General features: G+C 56.1%; 1 protein-coding gene across 6 annotated transcripts in view; it reads right to left on the reverse strand.

The window, feature by feature from the left end:
* GRAMD1B (GRAM domain containing 1B) overlaps positions 1 to 22,759 on the reverse strand; it is a gene marked incomplete at its 5' end in the record, with an annotated part of 165,757 nt that overhangs the window by 27,656 nt on the left and 115,342 nt on the right. For 5 of the 6 annotated variants that reach the window (XM_081239914.1, XM_081239909.1, XM_081239913.1 and 2 more), the window contains 2 exons: positions 8,794 to 8,814; positions 15,655 to 15,865. In XM_081239914.1, the coding sequence (XP_081096040.1) occupies positions 8,794 to 8,814; positions 15,655 to 15,865 (232 nt within the window). Of the gene's footprint in view, positions 1 to 981; positions 1,744 to 8,793; positions 8,815 to 15,654; positions 15,866 to 22,759 lie in introns of those variants that run through there. The other variant, XM_081239911.1, reaches the window with a different exon arrangement.

Consider the following 22,759-nt stretch of genomic DNA (forward strand, 5'->3'; position numbering starts at 1 on the left):
GAAATTGGGTGTACAACAATGTGAACATACGTAACACTACTGAAATATATCTTTAGAAATATCTAAGATGGTAAATTTTATGTTACGTGTATTTTACCATACTTTTTTTTTTTTCTCGGCCGTGCCATGCGGCTTACGGGATCTTAGTTCCCCGACCAGGGATCGAACCCAGGCCTTGGCAGAGTGAAAGCACACAGGCCTAACCCCTGGACCCCCGGGGAAACCCCACAATTTTTAAAAAAACTGTATCAATCAAGTCGGTCTTTAAATTGACAAAGTTCCAATATCAGCCTGAGGACCAGCCTACCAGGTGGCCCCGGATCCCCTTCAGTTGAAAGTGGACATCAGGCATCCAATTGCCTGCAGCCTGGAAGTCCTCCCCTTTCTAAATGTTCCCTCCGTGGCACTCTGTCACCCCTGCTTCTCTCACATCCAGTGAGGACTCAGACATGGACAGAGATGCAGGCGCAGGGAGTCTGGCCCTAATCTCCAAACCAGAGGCAAACGGAGGGAGCCGCCCTCTCCTCCCCTCGGAACAAAGCCATGGCTATGGGGAGGGGAGGGCCCATCCAGCCCTGACCTCAGAAGTCAGCCAGTTCTGCGAGGGCTGCCTCGGCGGGGTGTAGGAACTCCTTAACCCAGGCCCGCAAGTCACTGCCCTGATTCGAGCAGGCTGCCAGCGTGGAAGGCAGGCAGGCTCGCCTCCTAGAGTCTAAAGTACAGAGATCTTAGTTGGCCCCGCCACCATCTACCTTCTTGACGCGGGAGACCGTGACCCCCTCTCCCTGGTGCCCTTGTGCTCTAAAGCCGTCTCCTCCGAAGGGGAGGCACGGCTCACCTATTTTCATTTTAAATGGTCAAAGACTTCTGGTGCAAGGCTTGTCAAACCCGGGGCCCTCTCAGGGAGCAGGGCCAGGTGGAGAATGACAAGGGCGCGGCAGGCCTGTCACACAGCGCAGAGAAGTGAGGATGCGCACTCACGGCTGGGATTTCCTCGGACCCGGGCCGGCAGCAGAGCTCCGCGCCGGCAGGTCCGTCCGTCAGTTTCTCCAGGCGCCGCTGCAGAGGCTGGCTGTCCTGCTCCAGCAGGAGGCTCCAGAGGACCCCCGATTCCGTCAGAGATTCCATCCCGGTCCTCGCACTCCGACCCCCCACCGTCCCCACAGGATGCAACCAGTCAGTCTCGCCCAGGCTGGACGCAGAGAGGCGGCCTCTGGCTCCTCGGCAGCGGGTCTGTGTGACCCTCGCTGGCCCCCCTGGCGCCCCTAGAGCCCGGTTCCCGGCGCAGAGCCTCACGGGTGGGAGGGTGCGGTCAGCAAGGTTCTCAGGCGGGCTGGCCAGAGTCTCCAGGGGCCGGGCTCCGCCAAATCGCACTCGGCTCCCAGCGTGGCAGGTCTCCAGGCTGCGGGGGACCCAGAGGGGACATGAGGGTGCCCCTCCTCCGGGTCAGCGTGGATGAGCCGCTCCAAGGGGCCGGCTGCGGCCAGGACGCGGAGGACGGGGCAGGTGCACGGGGCCGCCAGAGGCCCGCCCCACCGTTACTCACACCCAGTAAGTACAGTGGCTCACGGCTGGTCTGAAACTCCAGGGAGGACAGACGCCCAACTCCCCAGCTCCGTCTGGACTGTCCCGTAAGGCAGCCTGTTCAACGTGCAGTCGCTGCTCTGGGCGGGCGCTGGTCGCTGTGACTCACGGTCCTCACCCAGGCAGCGTGGCCACCGCTGGCTGGGGCACCAGGGCCTGCTCCCCGCCCCACCCCCTTTCCTCCCAGACGCGCTCCTCTCGGCTAACCAGCAAACAACTTCTTTGTTAGAATCGCCCGTGGCAGGAGGGAGGGGGAGAGGCAGGGCGGGTGGGCGGGCAGGGCCGGAGCCCTACACACGCTTCGAGTTACAGGATCTGGGTGATGGTACCGGCCAACGTCCTCCAGTAACCCCCGGCCTAGCCTGGCCTCCCCAGCAGATGTTTCCTGCAATGGAAAGTAGCTGGCCAAGGCTCCGCGTCGGGGAAGGGAGGGGAGGAGGTGCCAGGGGCACTGCTGCTGTGATGAAATCTGAAATGTGAGATCTGAACAGCCAGGGACTTCTTGGAGACACACTCTCCCCTCACTGGCCCATCCATCCACCAACTCCCCCGTAGCAGCAGCAGCAACAGGAGACTTGGAAGTTTAACTCATCCCGTTTCAGATGTGCCGGTGGGGAGAAGCTGAGGTCAACAGCTCCCAGGTGTGTGGGAGGCATCGCCTTCCTTCCCAGGGATGCTGGGAGGGTACCCACGCAGCCTCTCAGACCTTGAGGGCCAAGGAGCCATGCTAAGAGCAGAGAATCTGGGCCAGCTCCAAAGGAGACAGACAGGCTGCAACGAAGCTGAGACCTCTGGAGAGGAAAGAGAGCCAGGCCAATGAGGGCAAGAAGGGCTCCAGAAAGAGAAGCTGGGGGCAGAGGTCAGACAGCACTGGGGCCGGGAAGATTGGATTCCCAGGAAAAGTCAGACTCTGGAGACAAATGGGGCACCTCGCTCGCCCTTCCCAGTTCTGCCCGCCTTGCCAGGAGGGTCTCCAGGCTGCACACGAGGGAGAACATTGCCTTTGTCCTAGGAGTCTCAGCTATCGATATTTGATGCAGTAACGCTCAAACTGTACCGTACTTAAAAATGATCTAATCATCGTATTAAAAGTATAGATTCCGGGCTTCCCTGGTGGCGCAGTGGTTGAGAGTCCGCCTGCCGATGCAGGGGACACGGGTTCGTGCCCCGGTCTGGGAAGATCCCACATGCCGCAGAGCGGCTGGGCCCGTGGGCCATGGCTGCTGAGCCTGCGCGTCCGGAGCCTGTGCTCTGCAAGGGGAGAGGCCACAACAGTGAGAGGCCCGCCTACCGCAAAAAAAAAAAAAAAAAAAGTATAGATTCCTGGGCTTCCCTGGTGGTGCAGTGGTTGAGAGTCCGCCTGCCGATGCAGGGGACGTGGGTTCGTGCCCCGGTCCGGAAAGATCCCACATGCCGCGGAGCGGCTGGGCCCGTGAGCCATGGCCGCTGAGCCTGCGCATCCAGAGCCTGTGTTCCGCAACGGGAGAGGCCACAACAGTGAGAGGCCCGCGTACCGCAAAAAAAGGGAAAAAATGTATATATAGCTTTCTGACTCCCAAACCCCAAAGCTGTGCTTCAGAGGAACCTGGGGTCTCCCAGTTAAGTTGCGTTGGAGGAAGAGCCTGAGTCCTCCCCCGAACTCCTGTTCGCTTCCCACTGTGCACACCCCGGAAGCGGCCACCTCCTCCGCCCGTCTATCGCGCAGGGTGATTCCTCTCTCAGACTACCATCTTCTCCAGGAAGCAGCTAACGCCTCCAACTATCTTCTCCAGCACCTGGCATGGTGGGTTTCAAGTCTCCACCGCTCAGAAACTATTTACCACATGAATGCATTCCTTTTGCGCCTCTTACACTGTCCCTATTTACACAGCATCCTGTGTGTACACATCCACACACATCCCCACTCCTATAGGCATGGCTCCTCAGCACCCAGTTCCTGCCAACACTCTCCAAGCCATATATCCGAGCTTCTCTCCGCCCTGCATCAGCCCCATCGTCAGGAGTGGGGCAGGAGAACTCAGCAATTCCGTTTTCCAGGGTGACCGGAATGCTTCTCTCCTGGGCCTCACCAGACCCCACGATCTAGACAGTGCCAGGACCCAAGAGGGTTGAATCCTTACAGAAATTCCCTGGAAACATTTGAGTATTGCTGCGGCCAGATGAGGGGATGACTGTTTGGGGTCCAATGCGGTGAGTCAGGGGCAGGACACACCCAGAAAGATAAGCCCTGGGAGATGAGTCCCAGTGCTCTCAGCCTTTGTCTCCTACGCCCCCTCACGACACCGCCCCGCCGGGCAGGGCAGCGGGCAACTTCCAGCCTGGGGAGAGGGAACTGGCCCCAGGCTAAACATTAACTCGATGGCAAACACTGGGAGCTGGGACCAAGTGGTACCCCTCCCTGGATAGAGCAGCGGGAGGGAGAGGGTGGAGGAGTCCAGGAGAAAAACAGATGGATCATGGTGGAACATTGGCCTCACCTAGGAAGAAACCAATGAAGACCCTCAAAGGAGACGCTGGACTTTCAACCAGATCTGGGTAGGGAGGAGCCAGATGTGGGATAAGGGGCAGTGGAGACAGGGGAGGTGGCCCAGCAAAGGAAGGAGAGAGGTGGGTGGGAGAGAGCGTAACAGAGAAAGGTGGAGAGGAGCGGGACCGGGAGTGGTCTCACCTGGAGACGGGGCCACCCTGGAGAAAGTTAAGATGGCTGTCGGGGGCACGGGGGTCCGTGGGTAAATAACAGAGGGGAGCTGGATGGAGGCAGAGGAAGCAGAGGCCGTCCCAGAAAAAAAAACAACAAACAAAAACGGGCTGCCAAGGTGTCCTCAGCGATGCCTTTCAGAGTTCACTCCCACTTTCCTCATTGTCCCCCACCATTCGAATTTCATTCCTACAAAGCTTCGTCCCCTTGTTCAATAGTATGTCTGCCAGGCCTGCCTGGTCATTCCACAGGGCCGGCACCATCCCTCTTCCCCATTGGACAGCCGGCATCCCCAACGGGGACCAGCAGGCCACATGGGCCCTAAAGTCTCAGGGGAGCCGCCAGGGTCTGGGCTCCCATCCTCTGACCTCAGAAACCTTCCTTTCCCTAGGTTGCCACGGAGATGACTGACCCTCCAGGAAAGAGGTGAGGCAGGTGAGGAAGCACCTTTGTCCACCTGGAGCACCGGGGAAAAGACTTCTGTGACTTGCCTTCATCCAAGATGCGAGAGCCCACTGTGTCCAGTGGGGCCATCTTTGGGGGGCAGATTGCACCCCTCCTGCCCCTAACTCTCCCCTTGGTTCCCTGTTTCTGCTTATCCTTCCACCTGTGTATCCCCCAAGCTGGGGGCCTTGACTAATAAAACTGGGGTAGTCAAAGGGGGGTTCAGGGGCAGTAGATGTGATCAGGCCTGGCAGGGACTCAGGCAGACAGCCCGGCCTTCAAACCCCACTCTTGACCTGAATATCCCTGGCTAGAGACCAGAGGCTCTTGCCTCAGTCCTTCCAAGTGTCCCTGGGGTCCAGCCACCTCCCTCCGTGGGACCCACGCTTTATAAAGGCCAAGATGGTTTGTCATCATGGTAACAGTTCCTCCCTGGCTAAATAGGTAAAAGTAAAATGCAGAAGAGAGGCAGGTGGAGGGGGAGGCTGGGGAGGGACAGGGCGGGGTTGGGGGGGGGCTTCCTCTCACATCAGAGCCAGGCTGCTCCAGTGGGCCTGAGATGTTCTCGCAACAGTCGGCAAGCCTGTGCTGACCCTCCCTGTCCTGAATCCGGCCAGGCATTTCTAACTGTCCCTAGGGCTGGGGACGACAGAGCCTTTGCTTATCGGAAGGATGTCCAGTGCCAGCGATGGAGCCTCAGGCAGCAGAACAGCTGGAGAGCCACCAGCGGTGTCAGGAGAGGGATCAGAGAGGGCTGTCGCAGAGCTGAGAAGGAGACATGGGGTAGCCTTCCTGGTGGTCAAAGTCCAACCCCCTAGGCCAACGCAGAGGTGAGGGAGGAGGACCAAGCAGGTCAAGGGAAAACAGAGAACCAGGTCACAGCAACAGGGGCGGGGCAAGGGCCTCCTGAGAAACCAGGAATGGACTAGGCCCGGCAGTGCTGGGGAGTGCGGGCGATGAGCTGAAGTTTCCTGATGGGGCCTCTGCACACGAGCGCTGACACACACACACAGCATACCACAGGAGCACAGGCCCTACAGGATGGGGGCACTGCACGCCCGTGGGCACGGACTCAGGTGGTTCTGAGCTCAGGCAGGGAAACTCCCAGGACCTGGCTTCCCAGTGGAGCCAGAGCATCCAGCCTAGGAGCACAGCCACGCTCAGGCGGTGCCCACGGAGAAGCGCACTGGTACCATCAGAGTGGGCATTCCTGGGGGTGCCACTTGTGTGAACACGCAGCATCTTGCTTCCTCCACAGACACCCAGGGGTGAACCAGCCCAGAGCTGGGGCATCAGCCTCAGGACGAGAGCAGGGTTTTACTTGGAAGAGGTGTGGGGGGGGGTCCCGGTGTTGCTTGAAGCCGGCCTCTCTAGAGCTCTACCCACCGTGGCAGCTGATGACCCTCCGGACGCGAAAACACATTAAAAAAAATGCCGAGATGCACTAGACACAGCCCCTGACATCTGTGGCTCAGGCCGGCTGGAGACCCCTTCGCCTCCCAGCTTCCCTCCCATCTGCTCAGCTTCTTCCACTGCCTCCCGGTGCCCACCCGCCATTTTTCTCTCCCTCCCCCACGCTGGTCCATTCTGCTCCCTGTCCCGACCACAAGTCAGGATGTCCACAGTGGAAGTCCGGCAGGACCAGGAAGAAGGCAGCACCCCGGGGCCGGGTGGCAGACACAAGGGGCCACGTGTGCCTGGAAACCCTGAACCGGGGAGCAGGGGAAGCAGGAACACATTTGTGGATGGGCCCCATGTCTGGTATGGCTGAGCTTCCAGAAGAAGCGCCAGTGTGAGAGCGGGAGGCCGGGAGGGGATCTCTGAACGCTGCTCAGCAGAGCCCCTTGTGCACTTGGCCTCTGTGAGTTAATGATTTGTGCTGGGTGGAGAGTCAGCGTCTCTGGAATCCGTCTGGGGTGAGGGGTGGAGGGTGAAGGGAGACAGCCTAGGATTAATGGAGCGTGAGGGCAGGAAAGGCCTGGGAACTGGGTGGGCTCTGGAGGACGACTATATAAGGAGATTTACGGAGCGAGTGAGGGCGGGCTGTTCCGGCACGTCTCCGCTGCAGGTGGAATCCACCAGGAAGCAGCGCTCGGCCACGCCGGGCTCCTCTGTCACTTATCTGCCATCAGAACGCCTGACCTCTGGCCCCATGCGGCAGCTGGCCTACCACCACCGTCCAGCCAAGCGGCGGCATCTATTTCTAGCCTGTTGCTCTGCTGAGGGCTCAGAAGCCAGTTCTCCTCTGTGGGGCTGAGGGAGAAATTAGGAGTGAAGGGAGGGGAAAAGTGGGGTGGGGGTGGGGGGCAGTAAGCCTGCTAGAACCAGAGAGGGAGAGAAAGCCAGCCTGGAGAAGGAAAGTTAGAAAGGAGAGCGGCAAACGGAGGTGGAGAAAAGAAAACGGGGGAGTCAGCGAGGAAAGGGTAGGCAAGGATTCAAGGGAAGGAAACTTGAGACGGAACAGAAAAGCTTGCTGGAAAGAGGAAAGGAGAGAAAGGAGTAGATAAGAGGGAGAGGGTGGAGACAAGCAGCAAGGATGAGGACCTGCCCGTCCAAATCTGGTCGATTTAATTGTCCCCTGGGTCTGCAGCCACGTGTTCCCTGTTCCCCTTTGAGGCACTGATTTTACAGTACCCCTCGGGAGGGTGGAGGATTTCGTGACGGAAAGGATGCTGGAGGCCCCACCCACTCCCAGGAAAGCATTCTCCATCCCCTCTACGTCCTCCCACACAGAAGGAGCTCCTCTCCCCTCCAGGTGGTCAGCTCTAAGCCACGGGGAGGCCACAAGCCCCGGTGAAGACCACTGTGGGTCCGAGGGGGGCTGAGGGGCTGAAGTCCGGCTTCTCCCACCCACAGGCCACCTAAGCCCTCAACTCCCCTCCTGCCGGCACAGCCCACCAACCTCTGCCTTGCCTGGGCTGGGTGAGGCTAAGGCTAGGATCCATCAACCCTACCTCTGCTTGGTCCCCTGAGCAGCAGGAGGTGGGAAGCCACGGGGCTGACAGACATGTGCTTGACTGTGGGGAACCGCTGAGCCCTGTGGGAAAGCACCCTCCACACAGCGATTCCGGCCCAAGTCCCTGCGTTAAACCCAAGCCCCTCCCCCACTCCTCCAGCCGCTCTCCCTCGCCAGAGCGCCCTCAACGGCCGTCTCCCAGGCGCCCGCTCCGGCACCTTCTCCAAGTCCACGCGACCTGCTGCAGCAGGGCCTGGTGTTAGGGGAGGGGGGAGGATGCGTCCACGTGACCATCAGGGTCAAGCACGGGCAACAGCAAGCTCAGGGATGAAAGACAGTGACCTGAGACCGGGCCACGGCTGCCCGTCCGTCCACTGTGCAGCCGCAGAAGTGGGAGCATGACCGGGCAGGCCGCTGAGACTTCAGCCAGCTGCTCTTCACGGGAAAAGTTCAAAACCCTGTGGCCCCAGCTCTGTGACCCAGAGGATGTGGCCTCTGCAGGGACCGCTTACTCCACGATCGGCTTCCACGTAGGAGCGCCTGGCTGGACACCGCAGGGATGACCCCAGAGCCAGGAATGTGTTCTGGGAGGAGTGTGCCCGTGGGGCTACTGAGGGGACCCAGGGGAGAAGTCACATTCCATTACATGAGACAGCCTCGCTACAAATGGGCAACTTGTCTGGCTGCTTTTTCCCCAAAATGTCTTGGTTAAGGGGAGGAAACCTCGGCCCTAAGTTTAGGCCCCAGGATTGTCCCGTCCCAGAGTTCTGTCTGGCCTTGGGATGCCTCCCCAGCCCGGTCTCGTCCGTCAGGGCTGGAGGGCCCTTGTCGGGGATTCTAGGGGCGGGTACGAGGCAGCCCGTCCCTGCTTGGTCTCTGGGAATCGAACACTCCCTCACCAGCAGTCCTGTCCTGCTACAGAAGAGAACCATGGTGTCTGGTTTTTGAGGGAGGGGGTCTGGTCAGGGGAAAAGCCCACCTTTCTAGGCCCCTAAGTTTGCCAGAGCCCACAGGGAAGCCACGCTGCGCCCCCCATGCTTCCATCCCCCGAGCACAGCCACCCGCTACCGGCCTTACACGAACCCAACAAGCAGAGAAAAGGGATACTTACATTATACCAACTCTGGCTTTTCTGAAAAAAACAAAGTAAAAGAGAAGCAACGTTAGTCAGGGAGAGATGGTGGGAATGGCCAGAGCATTCCTGGCTCCAGAGGGAAGGTTACACAGACAGCGGAGGGCGGGCGGGGAGGAGGAATCCCAAGGCAGCTGAAGGCTCCCTGTGTTGTTGCTCGGGGTGGGGGTCCTCCTTTCTCAAGACAGCTCCCGAAAGGAGGCCCAGGGAGCGGTCCATGCTGGAAGCCCCCGCGGCTGGGATGGCAGGCAGCGCAGCACCAGCTAGAGCTCGGCCGGAAGGGAGCAGACCCCATCACAAGGTTCTTCTGATGGGGGCGAGGAATGCACTGCAGGCATCCGAGACCCAGGCCCCAATGGGCCCTGATCAGAAGCAAAGTACCCACGGAGACCAACAGAGCCATCCACCCAAGTCGGCCCCCCTGCAAGGCAGGGTGGGACCCTCTGGTGTCGGGGGGTCAAGGGACTGCCTAGAAACTTCCCTCCAACTCAGTAAATTCCTCCTTCTGCCCAACTGGCTGATCACGTAAGTGACAGCGGCCAAGGAGTGGTTGGGGGCTGTGTGTGGGGAGCAAGGCTGAAGCACATAATTGCTAAAGGTCCTTCCCGACTCCATGGGGTTAAAATTCAATACCAACGAACCCTGGTCCGTCCCGACTCCAGAATTCAGGTGCTCTCCATTCCCAGCCCTGAGCCAAGGTAACAAAGTTTTTCAGGGAAAGAGGAGGGATGGCTAAGAGGAGGGATGGCCTAGTCTATCTCCTATCTCACTGGCCAGGAGTCCTTTATACATACACATCCCACTTGGAAGACAGACAGAAAGACAAGCAGATAGAGACAGACACACACACGCACACACACACGCACATGCACACCCCTGCCCCATCCCTTCAGGGGCTGACCCAACAGGTTTAGATTGGGTAGACAGGGGCTGGGGTATTTTCAGTTTTAAAATGCTTGCCAAGGGTGTATAATTCAGGAGGAGAATCACTGGATAGAAGGAAGCTTTGCCTACGGGTCCACGTCTTAACTATAGGCACATCTCATTTTACTACGCTTCACAGATATTGCATTTTTTACAAACCGAAGGTTTGTGGCAATCGTGTGTCAAGCAAGTCCATTGACACCATTTTCCCAAGAGCATTCATTATTTTTCAGTTAATTTAAAATTGTATTGTTAATTATAATTTAAGTGTACACTGCTTTTTTTTAGACATAATGCTATTGTATACTCGACAGACTACAGTACAGTGTAAACATAACTTTCATATGCACTGGGAAATCAAAATATCCACGTGACTTGCTTTATTGTAACATTTGCTTCACTGGGGTGGTCTAGAACCCAACGGCAGGCTCTCCGAGCTATGGCTGCACACGCAGAGGTGTGGATCGTGGGCACACTTAGCAACCTTTATCCCGCCCACCTGGTCTTACAGGGTCCCTACTCCTAAGGGAAGAAGGCAGGCGTGGTCTCAGGAGGTCTGCTGTGCAGTGTCTGGAGAGGCGGGGGGGCGGAGGGTGAGGGTGACTGCAGTGGTGAAGGCCTGGGCGTGCGATCGCCCCCCTCGCTGGCTCTCCCATCCCACCGGAAGAACTCTGTGGAGACCTTCACCTTCACTCTGGGCAGGCATGGGTGGCCTGAGTGGCTTTGTTTCTACCTCACACCCTATCTCACTGGCCAGGGGGCACATGGCAAGGCAGGCGCTCAATCCTCCTCTGCAAGATGCTCTCTTTGGTCGTTTCCCAACAAAGGCTGTCACCACTGGCCCCATCCGGAAGTCACGTATTCCCACCACAGCCTCATCTTCTCCTCCAAGCCAGAGGGCCTAGCAGGTAAGGGGCCAAATCCAAATATTCAAAGCCAACTATTCCACCACTGAGGGAGAATGGGAATCGTGGACTGAAAATTAGCCTCTAGTCATTCTGGAGGACAGTGGATGGGGCAAGGAGGCTGCACCTTAGAACATCTTAATTCTTGGGTCCTCATTCTGAGATCACAGGGCACGAGGCTGTGCAGGTATCCATGAAAACACCTCTCTCAATAGTGGAAAAGCACGCTCTAGAAGCTGCCGGCCTCAAGCGCCCGCAGTTTGCCTGCGTTTCATCAAACCAAAGCCAGGTCATCAGACACCTGCTTCACGGCTGAGACAACTCTCTGTACCCGCCCCCAGCTGCTCACCTCACCGTCCTGACCTCCACGTGAGACCCTCGGAGGAAAGGGGGCGGCAGGAATTTGATCCTTTACTTAGGCCCCGCCCCCCAACTCGGGTGAATGGAAGAAGGAGAGTTTCGTGCACTGCCCCCACAGATGCATGGCCCTTCTGAATCTGTTTGGAAAAAGAGCTTCAGAGTGACAAAGAGCCTGCACCAGGGAACCTGGGCCCATCTCTGACTAGCTGTGTGATACCTTTGTGTGTGTTACTTGCCTGTGTAAATGCGTGTTCACAAGTACTGCAACGTCAGACACACAGAGTGAGGAGGACTTCTGTCCCTCAGCCTGAGACTCTGCCCCGATCCAGCGCTCTGTGGGCAGCTTGTTACCCATCACCACTGAGGGTGTCCACCCCTCCGGCCAAATCCACGGCAGCCCCTGGGAACAGCCATGTGGGTGTGAGTCTCCCTCAACTCAGTTTGATCTCCATGGCTCTGCTTTCCAGGACTGAGTCCTGGAGGAGCTGCTGGACCGGGAGGGCCCAGCTCACAGGGCAGGGAGGCCAGGGAGCGGTGGCCCTGGAGGGTGAGAGGGGTGTCCAGTGGCACGCATGAAGTCTCTGCCCCGGTGGGTTCTCGAAAATGTCCTCCTGTGCACAGAGGGCCAGAGGCAAGGGAAGAACAGAACGAGGGAGTGGGGCGAGGGCTTTCTGACAGGTGATAAGTGGATCTGGGCAAAGCGGGAGGGCGGAGTCAGGAAAACCGCCCGAAGGCAGAGCTGCTGGGACAGGGCTGAGCTGAGCAGGTTTCTAAACTCCTCGCCAGAGGTCTGAGGAGCGAGCACCTTAGGGACTCCAAGGCCCCTGGAAACAGACAAGTTCCTTACACATCCCCCCAGTGCAAAGGCCCGGGAGTCTGGAGGACGGGGTGTGGGCAGAGGAGGGACGGAGGAGCACTAGTTAGAGGAGCTGGGGGGAAAGAACAATTTCTTACTTTGATCAGGTTAAGTCTGTCATACTGGAAAGGAAACCACAAAAATTAGGATTGAACAACAGGGACAGAGTCAAAGGGGAAAAGGCGTGCCAGAGCCACAGAGCCCGCGACACCGCACACCCAGCGCGGGGAGGCACAATGGGCTCCCAGCATCGCAGCGCCCGATTCCGGAGCTGGCGGAGCAGGAAACGGCTGCGGGCTCCCCCTGGCGGCCACAAGCCAGCACTACAGAGCGGAAGCTGGGCGGTGGCACAAACTAAGGGGTCCTGGAATAGACCTGGGCCTTGACGTCTAGCCCAGGGCTCTGGGCAGGGCTGCCCCGGGCAGGGCCCGCCTCAGCAGGACAGCTGCAGAGTCACAGGAGCGGGGCCTCGCCGGCTACCTCGTCCAACCTCAGTGTACTAACACACGAGGAAATGGGGGCGCAAGAGAAGGGCAGGCAGACACTGTGAGCGAGGCCCGGCTTCAGGGAGAAGTGGCCTGAAAAATAGGAGGTCACCTCCTCTAATGCACAGGACGCAGGGAGCAAGGTGGCCTGGCTGTGAGAATAGTGGCAGGAGCTCTGGCCACCAGACCCCTCGCTGTGGTTGCATTCGGTCAACCTGAGAAAAGGCTCCACCGGGGGAGGGGTATCCCCACCAAAAGACCCCCCTCCCTCTCCTCACCTCACCCCTGCAGCTTTCCCTCGCTCCCTGCTCCGGGCCCTGACAACGCAGAGCCTCATTCCTACACTGGTCCTCGTGTGCCTTCTCTGTCCCGCACGCACACTTCCCAGACCAACCACGGCTGCCACCACGTCTGCCTGGGGTGGCAGGCTGCCCTCCCCGCCACAAGTCAGTCCTTGTTAACTGCTGTGCTGTCGGTCGGTGACGATGGTCACAGCTGGGGAGAGGATGGGACCTCGGTCTGTGGCTGATGGGTTCAGGCACCGCCTCACCCAAGCTCTTCGCGGGGAAAGAAAACCTGGACCCCACCAGTCACCTCCCTCTTCAGCTCTCAGGAAAGGGGCTGAGGTGCACTCTGGGCTCTCGCTCAGCTCTTGGTCTCTTCCTGATGTCTTGTTCTGCCCCTCCACAATCCCGCTGTGAGTTCCAGCCTGGTTCCCTGCACCCGCTCCCCACCTCAGACGGGAGCTCTCCTGCCTCCGACTTCATCAAGCATCCCAGCTACTCATGTGGTTCTGAAGGTCAGGTTAGGTTTGTGGATAATCTGGGCACAAATAATCAGGATAATCTGTGTTTCTTATCTCCCTTCCCAGACTAGACGCTGCCTGGGGGTGGGAACCTGGTCTTCATACCCCTTTCTTAAGGAAGACCTACCATTGAGGAGTTTTTAAAAATCCTCATCATTGGCTACTCCCCTCAACCCATCACCTGACCCAAAGAGGCGCTCCGTTAAGTGCTGATTTAAGTGCTGCCGACCATAAATAAGTATTGCTCTCTGCTCACTGAGTGCCTTGCTAGGCACAGGGGTAAGAGGGTAAGGAAGCTTAGAGCTTGACCTTAGGATGGAAAAGTGTGTAAACACTGTGGGCAGAGGCAGAGAAATGGAATAACTGGATGCCCTGTCCCGCTGCATCTGCCCTCTCCCCAGCCAGAGGCGTGAGGGGCTCAGGAGGGGCTGACGGAGGTCACCTCCAAACCCCGTCCCCAAAAGGCCTGCACCTGCTGAGCCCCCTGAACCCACAGGGGACTCCTGGGGGCCTCCTCGGGGCAGGCAGAGTTCCTCCTGCCCTGCCCACAGCCAGCAGCTGGTGGTTTAAAATCCTCAGAGCTAAGATGAGTTTTTAGCCTGAAGGTCACAGACTGTAGGATTAGCCCTGTAGCCACTCGTTCATCCCTCAGTAACCAGAACAGCTGTTGAACCCTGCTCCTCCCCAAAGCCCTTACAGAGGCTTGAGGCTATGACTAAGTCATCCCTCAGCTCTCTCTTCTTCAGGCTGTAGCCACCCCCTTCCCCCGTGGGTATCATTTCCTGAGCCCCGCTGTTGTAAAACACCTATTATTCACCCTCCATTCCCTCCAAGTTCTCCTCAGGCCTTTGAAATCCTGGGGTCCTGGGCAGACTCTGGCACGGGCTCCCTGACCTGGTTGCATCTGTGCAGGGCCTGAGCAGGGACAACTCTCAACGTCCACGACCTCCCGGGGCTGGTGCCACGCCCTCTGAGAGAAGACTTCTCCTCTGATCACCAGCCAGGATCCTAAGAACACCAGGAGCCCCAGGCTGGATGGTGGGTGGAAGCATTAAGGGGCGCTCAGGCTGAGCAGCTCTCAGCGGGCAAGCGGAGGGAAGGAGCGGGCCAGGGTGAGCTCCCGGGGTGGCTCTACTGCACCAGGGAACTCGTGTAAGGGAATTCGTGACCCTCAATCAGCTCGCCTGGGGAATCAGGAATCGCCCACCAGAGCAGGTACAAGGGGGTATCAGGACCTGCAGCCCCACCAGACTGCGTGGGGGGGGGGGCTCCCTTCCCCAGAGGAATGAAACTAAGCCCTGGCAGGACTCTGCTTCTAGATGGCACCAGGAAAGTAGGGAACAGACGCCCAGCCGAGGCAGTGTTTGGGGCGCAGGCAGAGACACGGGGGTGGGGGGCGGGTCTGGTCTCCGACTCCGGGTGCAGTGGGAATGGTCCGCTCAGTGACCTCAGCCAGCCTGCCAGGGGCAGTGGGGCCGGCCCTTCTGGGAAAGGGGCCAAGCAAGACGCATGGGCCAAGATGGGCGAGGGAAGAGGGAGGGATGCGGAGCACTACAGACAATTCAACACCGGAGGGGAGACCAAAGACAGAGACAAAAGATGGCTTACTTTTGAGAGGCGCTTGTGAGACTAAGACCATGCATGCAAAGAAGGTATTTGGGAGATGGGGTGGGGGGAGAAGAGGAAGAACAAGAAATCAAACGACAAATTCAGGTGGGAAGCCAGCTCCCGAGCCTCCCGGGGTCCCCTCCCCTCCCTGGGGCCTGTGAGTCCAGCAGGTAAGAGAAGCTTTTGAAGGAGCATCTAGGCAAAGACATCTCCTGCTTCCCAAAGGACTAAGGGGGTGGGGGAGAAGAAAGTCTCTGGGGACCATAAGTAGCCCAGGTCCCTCGGGGCTTATTTTATGCCCCTCCTTAGGCAAAGGCCCGGGGCTCAGGTGGCAACTCTGACACACTTGGGAGGGATGGAGAGCCCTGTCACCGTCCTCTTGGCCGGATGAGTACCAAGTAGGTTATTACCAAAGGTCGGGCAAGGTGGTGGCCAGGGCGGAGGTGAAAACGGCATTCCGCAACCTTCCCTGAGGACTCCCTTCCTGGCACTACAGTTGTCCCAAATAATGTTCCCTTCTACCCCAAATTTGGAAAAGGGAGCAGGGCTAAACAGATGACCCCTCCTGACCCCCAGAGCACCTCTCCTCCAAGTCTCAAGGCCCGTGAGGCTCCCTAGCCCCTAAGGAGAGATAACGGTCATTGCGGAGTCATTTTTCCAGCTCCCGGGGCCCTCTCAGAGTGCTTAGCTGAGATGGTAAAATTTAACTAGGGTCTCTCTCCCCTGCCGGCCCCGCCTCGCCTCACTGAATCAAGGCTATCTCTGGGACACTAGGGGCCGGCCAATCACGTCAGGTCCCTGGATGATGGGGTTCCCTGCCTCACCGTCCCCCCAGTGCCAGCTTCCCTGCAGCCGGCTAACGAGCAAGGACAGAGTCCCCGGCGGGGTCCGGCTCACCTTGGAGTTCTTACCACCGCTGCGGCCGGACTGCGAGGGGCAGCTGCGCTGCACGCCCTGCTCCGGCGTGGACGGGGACTTGTCCGAGGAGTGGTCTGAGCCCTTCTCCACCATGCTGTCTCCGTCCGGGTTCTGAGGGGGTGGCGAGCGAGACCGCTTCCGGAGGATGGGGGAGCAGGCCGGCGTGCTGCGGTTGGAGTTACTGGCAGTGCTGCAGGGGCAGACGGAGAGAGGGGGCGGGGTGCAGAGGGACGGGGAGGAGAGACAAGCAGTCAGTGACTGAAGGCCAAAGACGGGCCCCAACGAGCCAGCTCGGGGAGCCAGGGTTCGGGGCTGGGGAGAAAGAGGGAGCAAAGGGCCCAGCTATGGACTTGCTGCACCATAATACTGCTGCTGGCCAGGAGGGGGCGGTGGTGTCCACGTGAAATGGAAATAGCAATAGGAAGGGGTAAGTAGGGCAATTAGACATGGAGAGATTCGTTCACCCAGCCATCCATCCGACCATCTGTCTGTCCATCCATCCATCAGATAGTGTTAGGACACCCCCGCCCCCCCCCCATTATACGCCAAGAACTGTCTAGGGACCACGGAATGGAAGATCTGAAAGGCTCCTCAGAGGTCGCATCAGTACACTTTCAACTCAGTTTATACACGCTGCAAACTCCAGTGTCTGCATGTGGTTTTGGAGATATTTGCCCAGAAAACTAACAAAAAGAATCCCACTTCCCAAAGCATTCACAACATATTATTTCACTGGGTCCTTAAATCATTCCACCAAGGTAGTAATGACAAGTGCCATAATTCCTATCTTTAAAATGAAGACCAGTGTGTGGCAAAGAGAATCAAGTGTCCTCTGATCACAGAGGGCTTAGAATTCACTTGCAGAAGGTACCTTGTACATCCCACCGTACCAAATCCCCTCACGTCAAGGCTTAAAAACTGTGTAAATATTTAGCTTGTGTTCTTAATGGACTAGAGGAGATGAAGAAAGGAAGAGGAGAGGAAAATTAAGTGCAGTGAAGTTCTAACAGGTGTTTGCTTTGCTCTGAGAGAATGGAGGAAGGAAAGAGATGGGGGAAGGAAAGGTTATGTAGGAAAGAGACGGGAAACGGGAAGGAAAGCCCACGTGAGACTGGACAGCCAAAGCAGCACGAGGGGAGGGGGGGGAAAAGCCCAAGGCCTGGCACAGGGCAGGCTCGGGGCCCTGGGCACAGCCGGATGGATGCGAGGCTGTCAGGGCCCCAGGAAGCACCCTGGGAAGCTGCATCCCCACCTTCCCTCAGCGAGTGGAGTGCAGGGCGGGGAACACTGCCATTTGCATGAAGATCCAGCTGCAACCTCAGATGTCCCATTGGACCCATCTGCAATGCAAACCACGCCCCTTGCAGCAGAACCTTCCACCTGGGGATCCTTGGCAGAGAGAAAAGGAAGGAAGCCCAAAGGCCCAAACCAGCAAGTGCGGGAGGAGGGCAGCAGCGGGGCGAGGGCAGGGCTCTGACTTTTGGAAGGAAACGGATGGAGAGAAGAAACAAAAGGAGACCAGAATAAAGGAAGCCAAATGTGACCAGAGGGCGTACGGGGACAGTAAGGCCGAATGTTTTGCTTTATCCCCAAACAGAATTTGAATTTGGAAACTCAGTTATAATACCAACAACCACTGTGATTCAGAAAGCCGCTCTTCAAGTTCTCACCCCACCGCCAACATCCTCATCCTCTCTGACTTCTGAACTCATCCACTACCATCTCCAGCCAAACCCTGGACAAAGGAAATTACGTTCTTCTCCCTCGGTTGGAAGAGCTGGGCCTTAGAATAGCAGCAAGTGGTTCCTGGGACCCGTCCTGGGGTGGGGGCTGGGGGCCTCGGGATGGTCCGAGGAGCAGAATCAGGCGCTCACCTCTCTGGGAGCAGCACCCCCCTTCTCTCGGGCCAATCGCAACCCACGGCCAAACACTCCAGGGCTGAAACCGGCTCCTGGCACTGCTTCACCGGAAGAACAGCCACCTCACCTCAACGAGTTTGCTCAGAGAAGCGAGAGGGAGAGTGCGGATGACACCACGTGCACGTCCGTCTCGGACACGCGAACCCACAGCTGCGCTCCTGTCTTTTCCCGAGATAAGGGACATCCTCACACATGGTGATTCCAGACCCAGGAGTAGAAAGGAGCTCCCTTTATCCTTCCTCAAACTCTGAATCCCTGAGAAAACTGCCGGTGGAGGAAAGATTCGAGCAAGGGGTAGGCAAAAAACTCCAACCGGGAGGAAACTCACCCCAACTATCCAAAACCACATGAATCTCGGGCGCTCGTGGTCGACGTGTCTAGGAGATGTCCTCCCCACCTAGTGACCCCACATCAGCGGACCCTCCATATGCCACCCGACGGGTACCAAAAACTCTGTTTTCAGCACTTCAGTCAACAGACAACTTATACTATCACGTGCCATTTAACTCTCTGGGCTTACAAGGCTGTTGATTTGTGTCGCTCTTGAAAATCTCTCCCCTCCTCCCTGAGGACGCACACCTCTCTCTTCTATTCCTCTGCCTGTCTCAGCAGCTGCCTCCTCCCTTGCTCCTCCACCTGAAATTTAGTCCTTCCCCAAAGGTGGGCCCTTCACCACCTGAGCCATTTCCTGTTTTCCATGACTTCAACTATTCCTGGAAGCAGAGGCAGAGCTTCAGCCCAGCAACCTGTTGCCACCGTGACATTTCCTCCAAACAGATGTCTCACAAGCACCTCAGATGCTCAAAATTGAGCTTGCCGTCTTTCCTCCCAAGCCGCCTCCCACTACCGCCCACCCTCGATGGCATCTTCATTTCCTAGTCTCTCAAGCTGCAAGCCCATCTCTTACATCTCACCCCACAAAAAGTGAGCCACTGAATCCCATTAATTCCATTTCCCTAAAGCTCCCATAACCCATCCTTCCCTACCACCCCCAGGGCTGGAGTTCAAGCTCTCAATGCCTCTGGCCTAGACTTTTCTAATAACTTCTAAGTAGTTTTCTCCTCTACTTTCCTCTTTCGTGCCCATTCACACCTTTGTCCTTGAATCTTTCTAAATAAAAGCCTGATACTATCTTTCTGCCCCCTACTAGCGTTCCTATTAAAGTCCAAAATCCTCAGAATAGAATTCAAAGCTCTCTACTGAAAATAATTTGACACTTCCTTAGATCTCAATACTTTCTCCTTGTATTCGCTCAAAGGGTGCCCATCTTCTCGTCCTACTTATCTTCCCCTGGTTTTCTTCTTTTTTTTTTTTGTGGTACGTGGGCCTCTCACTGTTGTGGCCTCTCCCGTTGCAGAGCACAGGCTCTGGACGCGCAGGCCCAGCGGCCATGGCTCACGGGCCCAGCCGCTCTGCGGCATGTGGGATCTTCCCGGACCGGGGCACAAACCCGTGTCCCCTGCATCGGCAGGCGGACTCTCAACCACTGCGCCACCAGGGAAGCCCGCCTCTGGTTTTCTTAATACACATTCTTCTTCCTCCGCCCCCTACCTCCCCAACGGCTCACCACTTGTGCGTGAAGCGCTCTCTCCCTTCATATGTACCCAGTGGAGTCCTGTTCATCCTTTAAGACCCATTTCAAACCCCACCTTCTCCAAAAAGCTTTTGTAAATCTCCACCACTGAACTGACCAAAGCATTTAACACTTTGGTGTTTAACACTTCACTGGTGTTAAAGTGAAGACCTGCACGTTCCTGGGCGCACACCTCTGAGCCTCCCTCCCTGCTCAACGGGACGCTCTGTAAGTAGTATGAGCTCAGCTAATGCCTGAAGCGAGTCTCATTCTAGTGCACACCCACGGCTTTAACAACCCCCAGGATCATGACAGCTCCCAAATCTGCACCTCCAACCTGCTAATATTAATACAAATAGCTAAAAGTTTAGCAGCGCTTATGAATTCCTGGCACAGTGGCAAGCATTTATGAAGGCATTCTCTCATTTAATCTTCCCAACCAACCGGTGAAGTATTAATGGATATTACCAGTCCTGTGTTTCAGGTGCTAAATTGAACGACTGACATATTAAGTAGTTTGCCCAGAGTCACACACATGGCTAAGTGGCTGGAGAGGCCTAATCAAACAAACGTAGGCCTATCTGATTATAGAGCTTGTTCCCAGAACCAAGCGCTCAGTAATGTTTATTTGCTGGGTGACGAGACAGGACAGATGAACAGGATCGACGGGGAGCTGAACGGATGGAAAGAAAGAAGGAATCAACTTTCTGCCTCTAGCCTTCAATCCATTCTCTATTTCACTGTCAAAATGAACTTTCCACAAAAAGTAAATGGGTCATTTTTGGCTCTCCTCTGCCCCTGGTTAAAGCCCTCTATGCTTTTCTATCTCCCTGGAATAAAATCTGAACTCCAAACTATGGTACAGAAGTCCCCCAACCGTCAACTCCAAGCTGCCTTTGAAAGCTCCGGCTTGGCTACTCCTCCCAGGACACACTCGGCCTCAGCCATCAAGGCCTATTCACGGATCCCCTGCCACGCTCCCTCACTCTTCCACGTCGTGTCAGTCCTTCCCACCCAACACTCACACTCAAGACTAAGCCCAAGTATTGTCCTCAGGCCCCACCCCATGCTCCACCTCCCCTCTGATCCTTCGCTAAACAGGAAGAAATGTTAGGAGCTACTACAGTCCTAACTCGGCAAAATCACAGCTAGACTCGTTCGATTCCTAAAACTCTTCTACTTTTACTAAGCTTTTTTATTTATTATTTTTTCCTTTGGCCACGCTGTGCGGCTTGTGGGATCTTAGTTCCCCAACCAGAGATGGAACCCAGCCCTCGGCAGTAAAAGTGCCGAGTACTAACCACTGGACCGCCAGGGAATTCCCCCTAAAACTCTTTTAAAAGGCACTCCATCATCCTACAGATTCGGATGTCCTGCTGAGCAAATAAAACCAATTCTTATGAATTTCATAACCTGTAACACTGTTTTTCCAACAAACTCTACAATGTGTGCCATTAATCTGATCCTGTCACCTTTATTAACAATAGTATTACATTATATTTCAAAATCCTTGGATTTTAAAGCTAAAAATGACCTTAGGTTTGCTGTAGAAAGAAAGGAAGACACGGATTTTGGAAGGGCTATTGGAGTAAGACACCCCCCCCTTTCATATTTCAGAATTAACATAGCCAACTCTTAACTTCACATATAAGAAACCTGAGAAATAGAGGTTAAAGGTTAAGTGCCTGGCCAAGGGGATAGGACTTCACATCTGGAACTTCTGTTCCACAAACATTTACTGAGCACCTGGCATAATACTAGGCGTTCAAGTTCATACTGATGAGTCAAAAGGATCCTTGTGCTTGGGACATCATCATCCGGAAGAGCTAGACACGTATTCCTCTCATTTTAATATAAGCCACAAGTGGTGCGACAGGAGAGAGGAAAGGAATCTCAGTCAGAGGTCAAGAAAGGCTTCCTTGAAGATACGGCCCTTGAGACTTAAGCTGGGTCCTGAAAAATGTGTCAGAGTGAGCCAGGTGAAGGCCGTGGTAGTAGGAGGGAAGAGAATGTTCCTGAAAAACAGAAAGACAACCCACAAAAACCAAAACAACAGCGTGAACAAAGGTATGAAGGCCTAAAATAGCATGGAGTACACAGAGCGGTACAAGGAACTGTGTGTTTTGAAGCATAACATACTCGAGCGAATGCTTAAGAGATACTTGTCCTCATCAACTCTCCCCAGTAACGGGTCAGCTGAGACCCCCCCAACACATTTAACCCACGGCAGGGGGCCCAGAGGTCATTCACTCACTTCCCGTCTCTCCTATTTTATTTTATTACTATTTTTTTTTTGATACAGACCTTTTTTTTTTTTATAAATTTATTTGTTTTTGGCTGTGTTTGGTCTTCGTTGCTGCGCGCGGGCTTTCTCTAGTTGCGGTGAGCAGGGGCTACTCTTCACTGTGGTGCGCGGGCTTCTCATTGCAGTGGCTTCTCTTGTTGCAGAGCATGGACTCTAGGCGTGGGCTTCAGTAGTTGTGGCACGCGGGCTCAGTAGTTGTGGCTCGCGGGCTCTAGAGTGCAGGCTCAGTAGTTGTGGCACACGGGCTTAGTTGCTCCGCGGCATGTGGGATCTTCCCAGACCAGGGCTGGAACCCGTGTCCCCTGCATTGGCAGGCAGATTCTTGACCACTGCGCCACCAGCGAAGTCCGATACGGACCATTTTTAAAGTCTTTATTGAATTAGTTACAGTGTTGCTTCTGTTTTATGTTTTTGGGTTTTTTGGCCACGAGGCACGTAGGATCTTAGCTTCCCGATCAGGGATCAAACCCGCACCCCCTGCAGTGGAAGGCGAAGTCTTAACCACTGGACTGCCAGGGAAGTCCCCCATCTCTCCTATTTTAAAACCTCCATTAAAGACTATGTCACTCCTCCCCTGGTTACTTTGCTAACAAACAGTGCTTCCTTAAGTCTGACCACAGTACCTCATGCTACAGTTTGATCCTACTTCCCATAGTTAGGTCTGGCTGAAGTCGCTGAGCAACAGGGGCACGTGGAAAGAGGAGCAAGGCTCTTGGGCTCTCTGTGGCGACCCTCCTGGCCGCATCTCCCACCCCCACTCGAGACATGGGAGCCACAGCCCCAGTCTGCTTGGCCTTCTGTTCCCATCCTTCTGCCCGTGTAGTCCTGCAAGCCAGCTCCCTGATCAGCCACCCACACAGTTTCAGACCCCCGAGAAGAGCAGGATAGTCAGCTGGTGTCCCAGGGCTCTTCATTTTTTTAAAAATAAATTTTATTTATTTATTTATTTATCTTTGGCTCTGTGTCAGGTCTTTGTTGCTGTGCGTGGGCTTCCTCTAGTTGCGGCGAGCGGGGGCTACTCTTCGTTGCCGTGCACGGGCTTCTCATTGCGGTGGCTTCTCTTGCTGTGGAGCACAGGCTTCAGTAGTTGTGGCATGCAGGGCTCAGTAGTTGTGGCATGCAGGGCTCAGTAGTTGTGGCTCGCGGGCTCTAGGCACGTGGACTCAGTAGCTGTGGCTTGCGGGCTTAGTTGCTCCGTGGCATGTGGGATCTTCCCGGACCAGGACTCGAACCCATGTCACCTGCATTGGCAGGTGGATTCTTAACCACTGCACCACCAGGGAAGCA

Source organism: Mesoplodon bidens (assembly GCF_964165515.1).
Source record: "Mesoplodon bidens genome assembly, chromosome: 7".
Classification (NCBI taxonomy): domain Eukaryota; kingdom Metazoa; phylum Chordata; class Mammalia; order Artiodactyla; family Ziphiidae; genus Mesoplodon; species Mesoplodon bidens.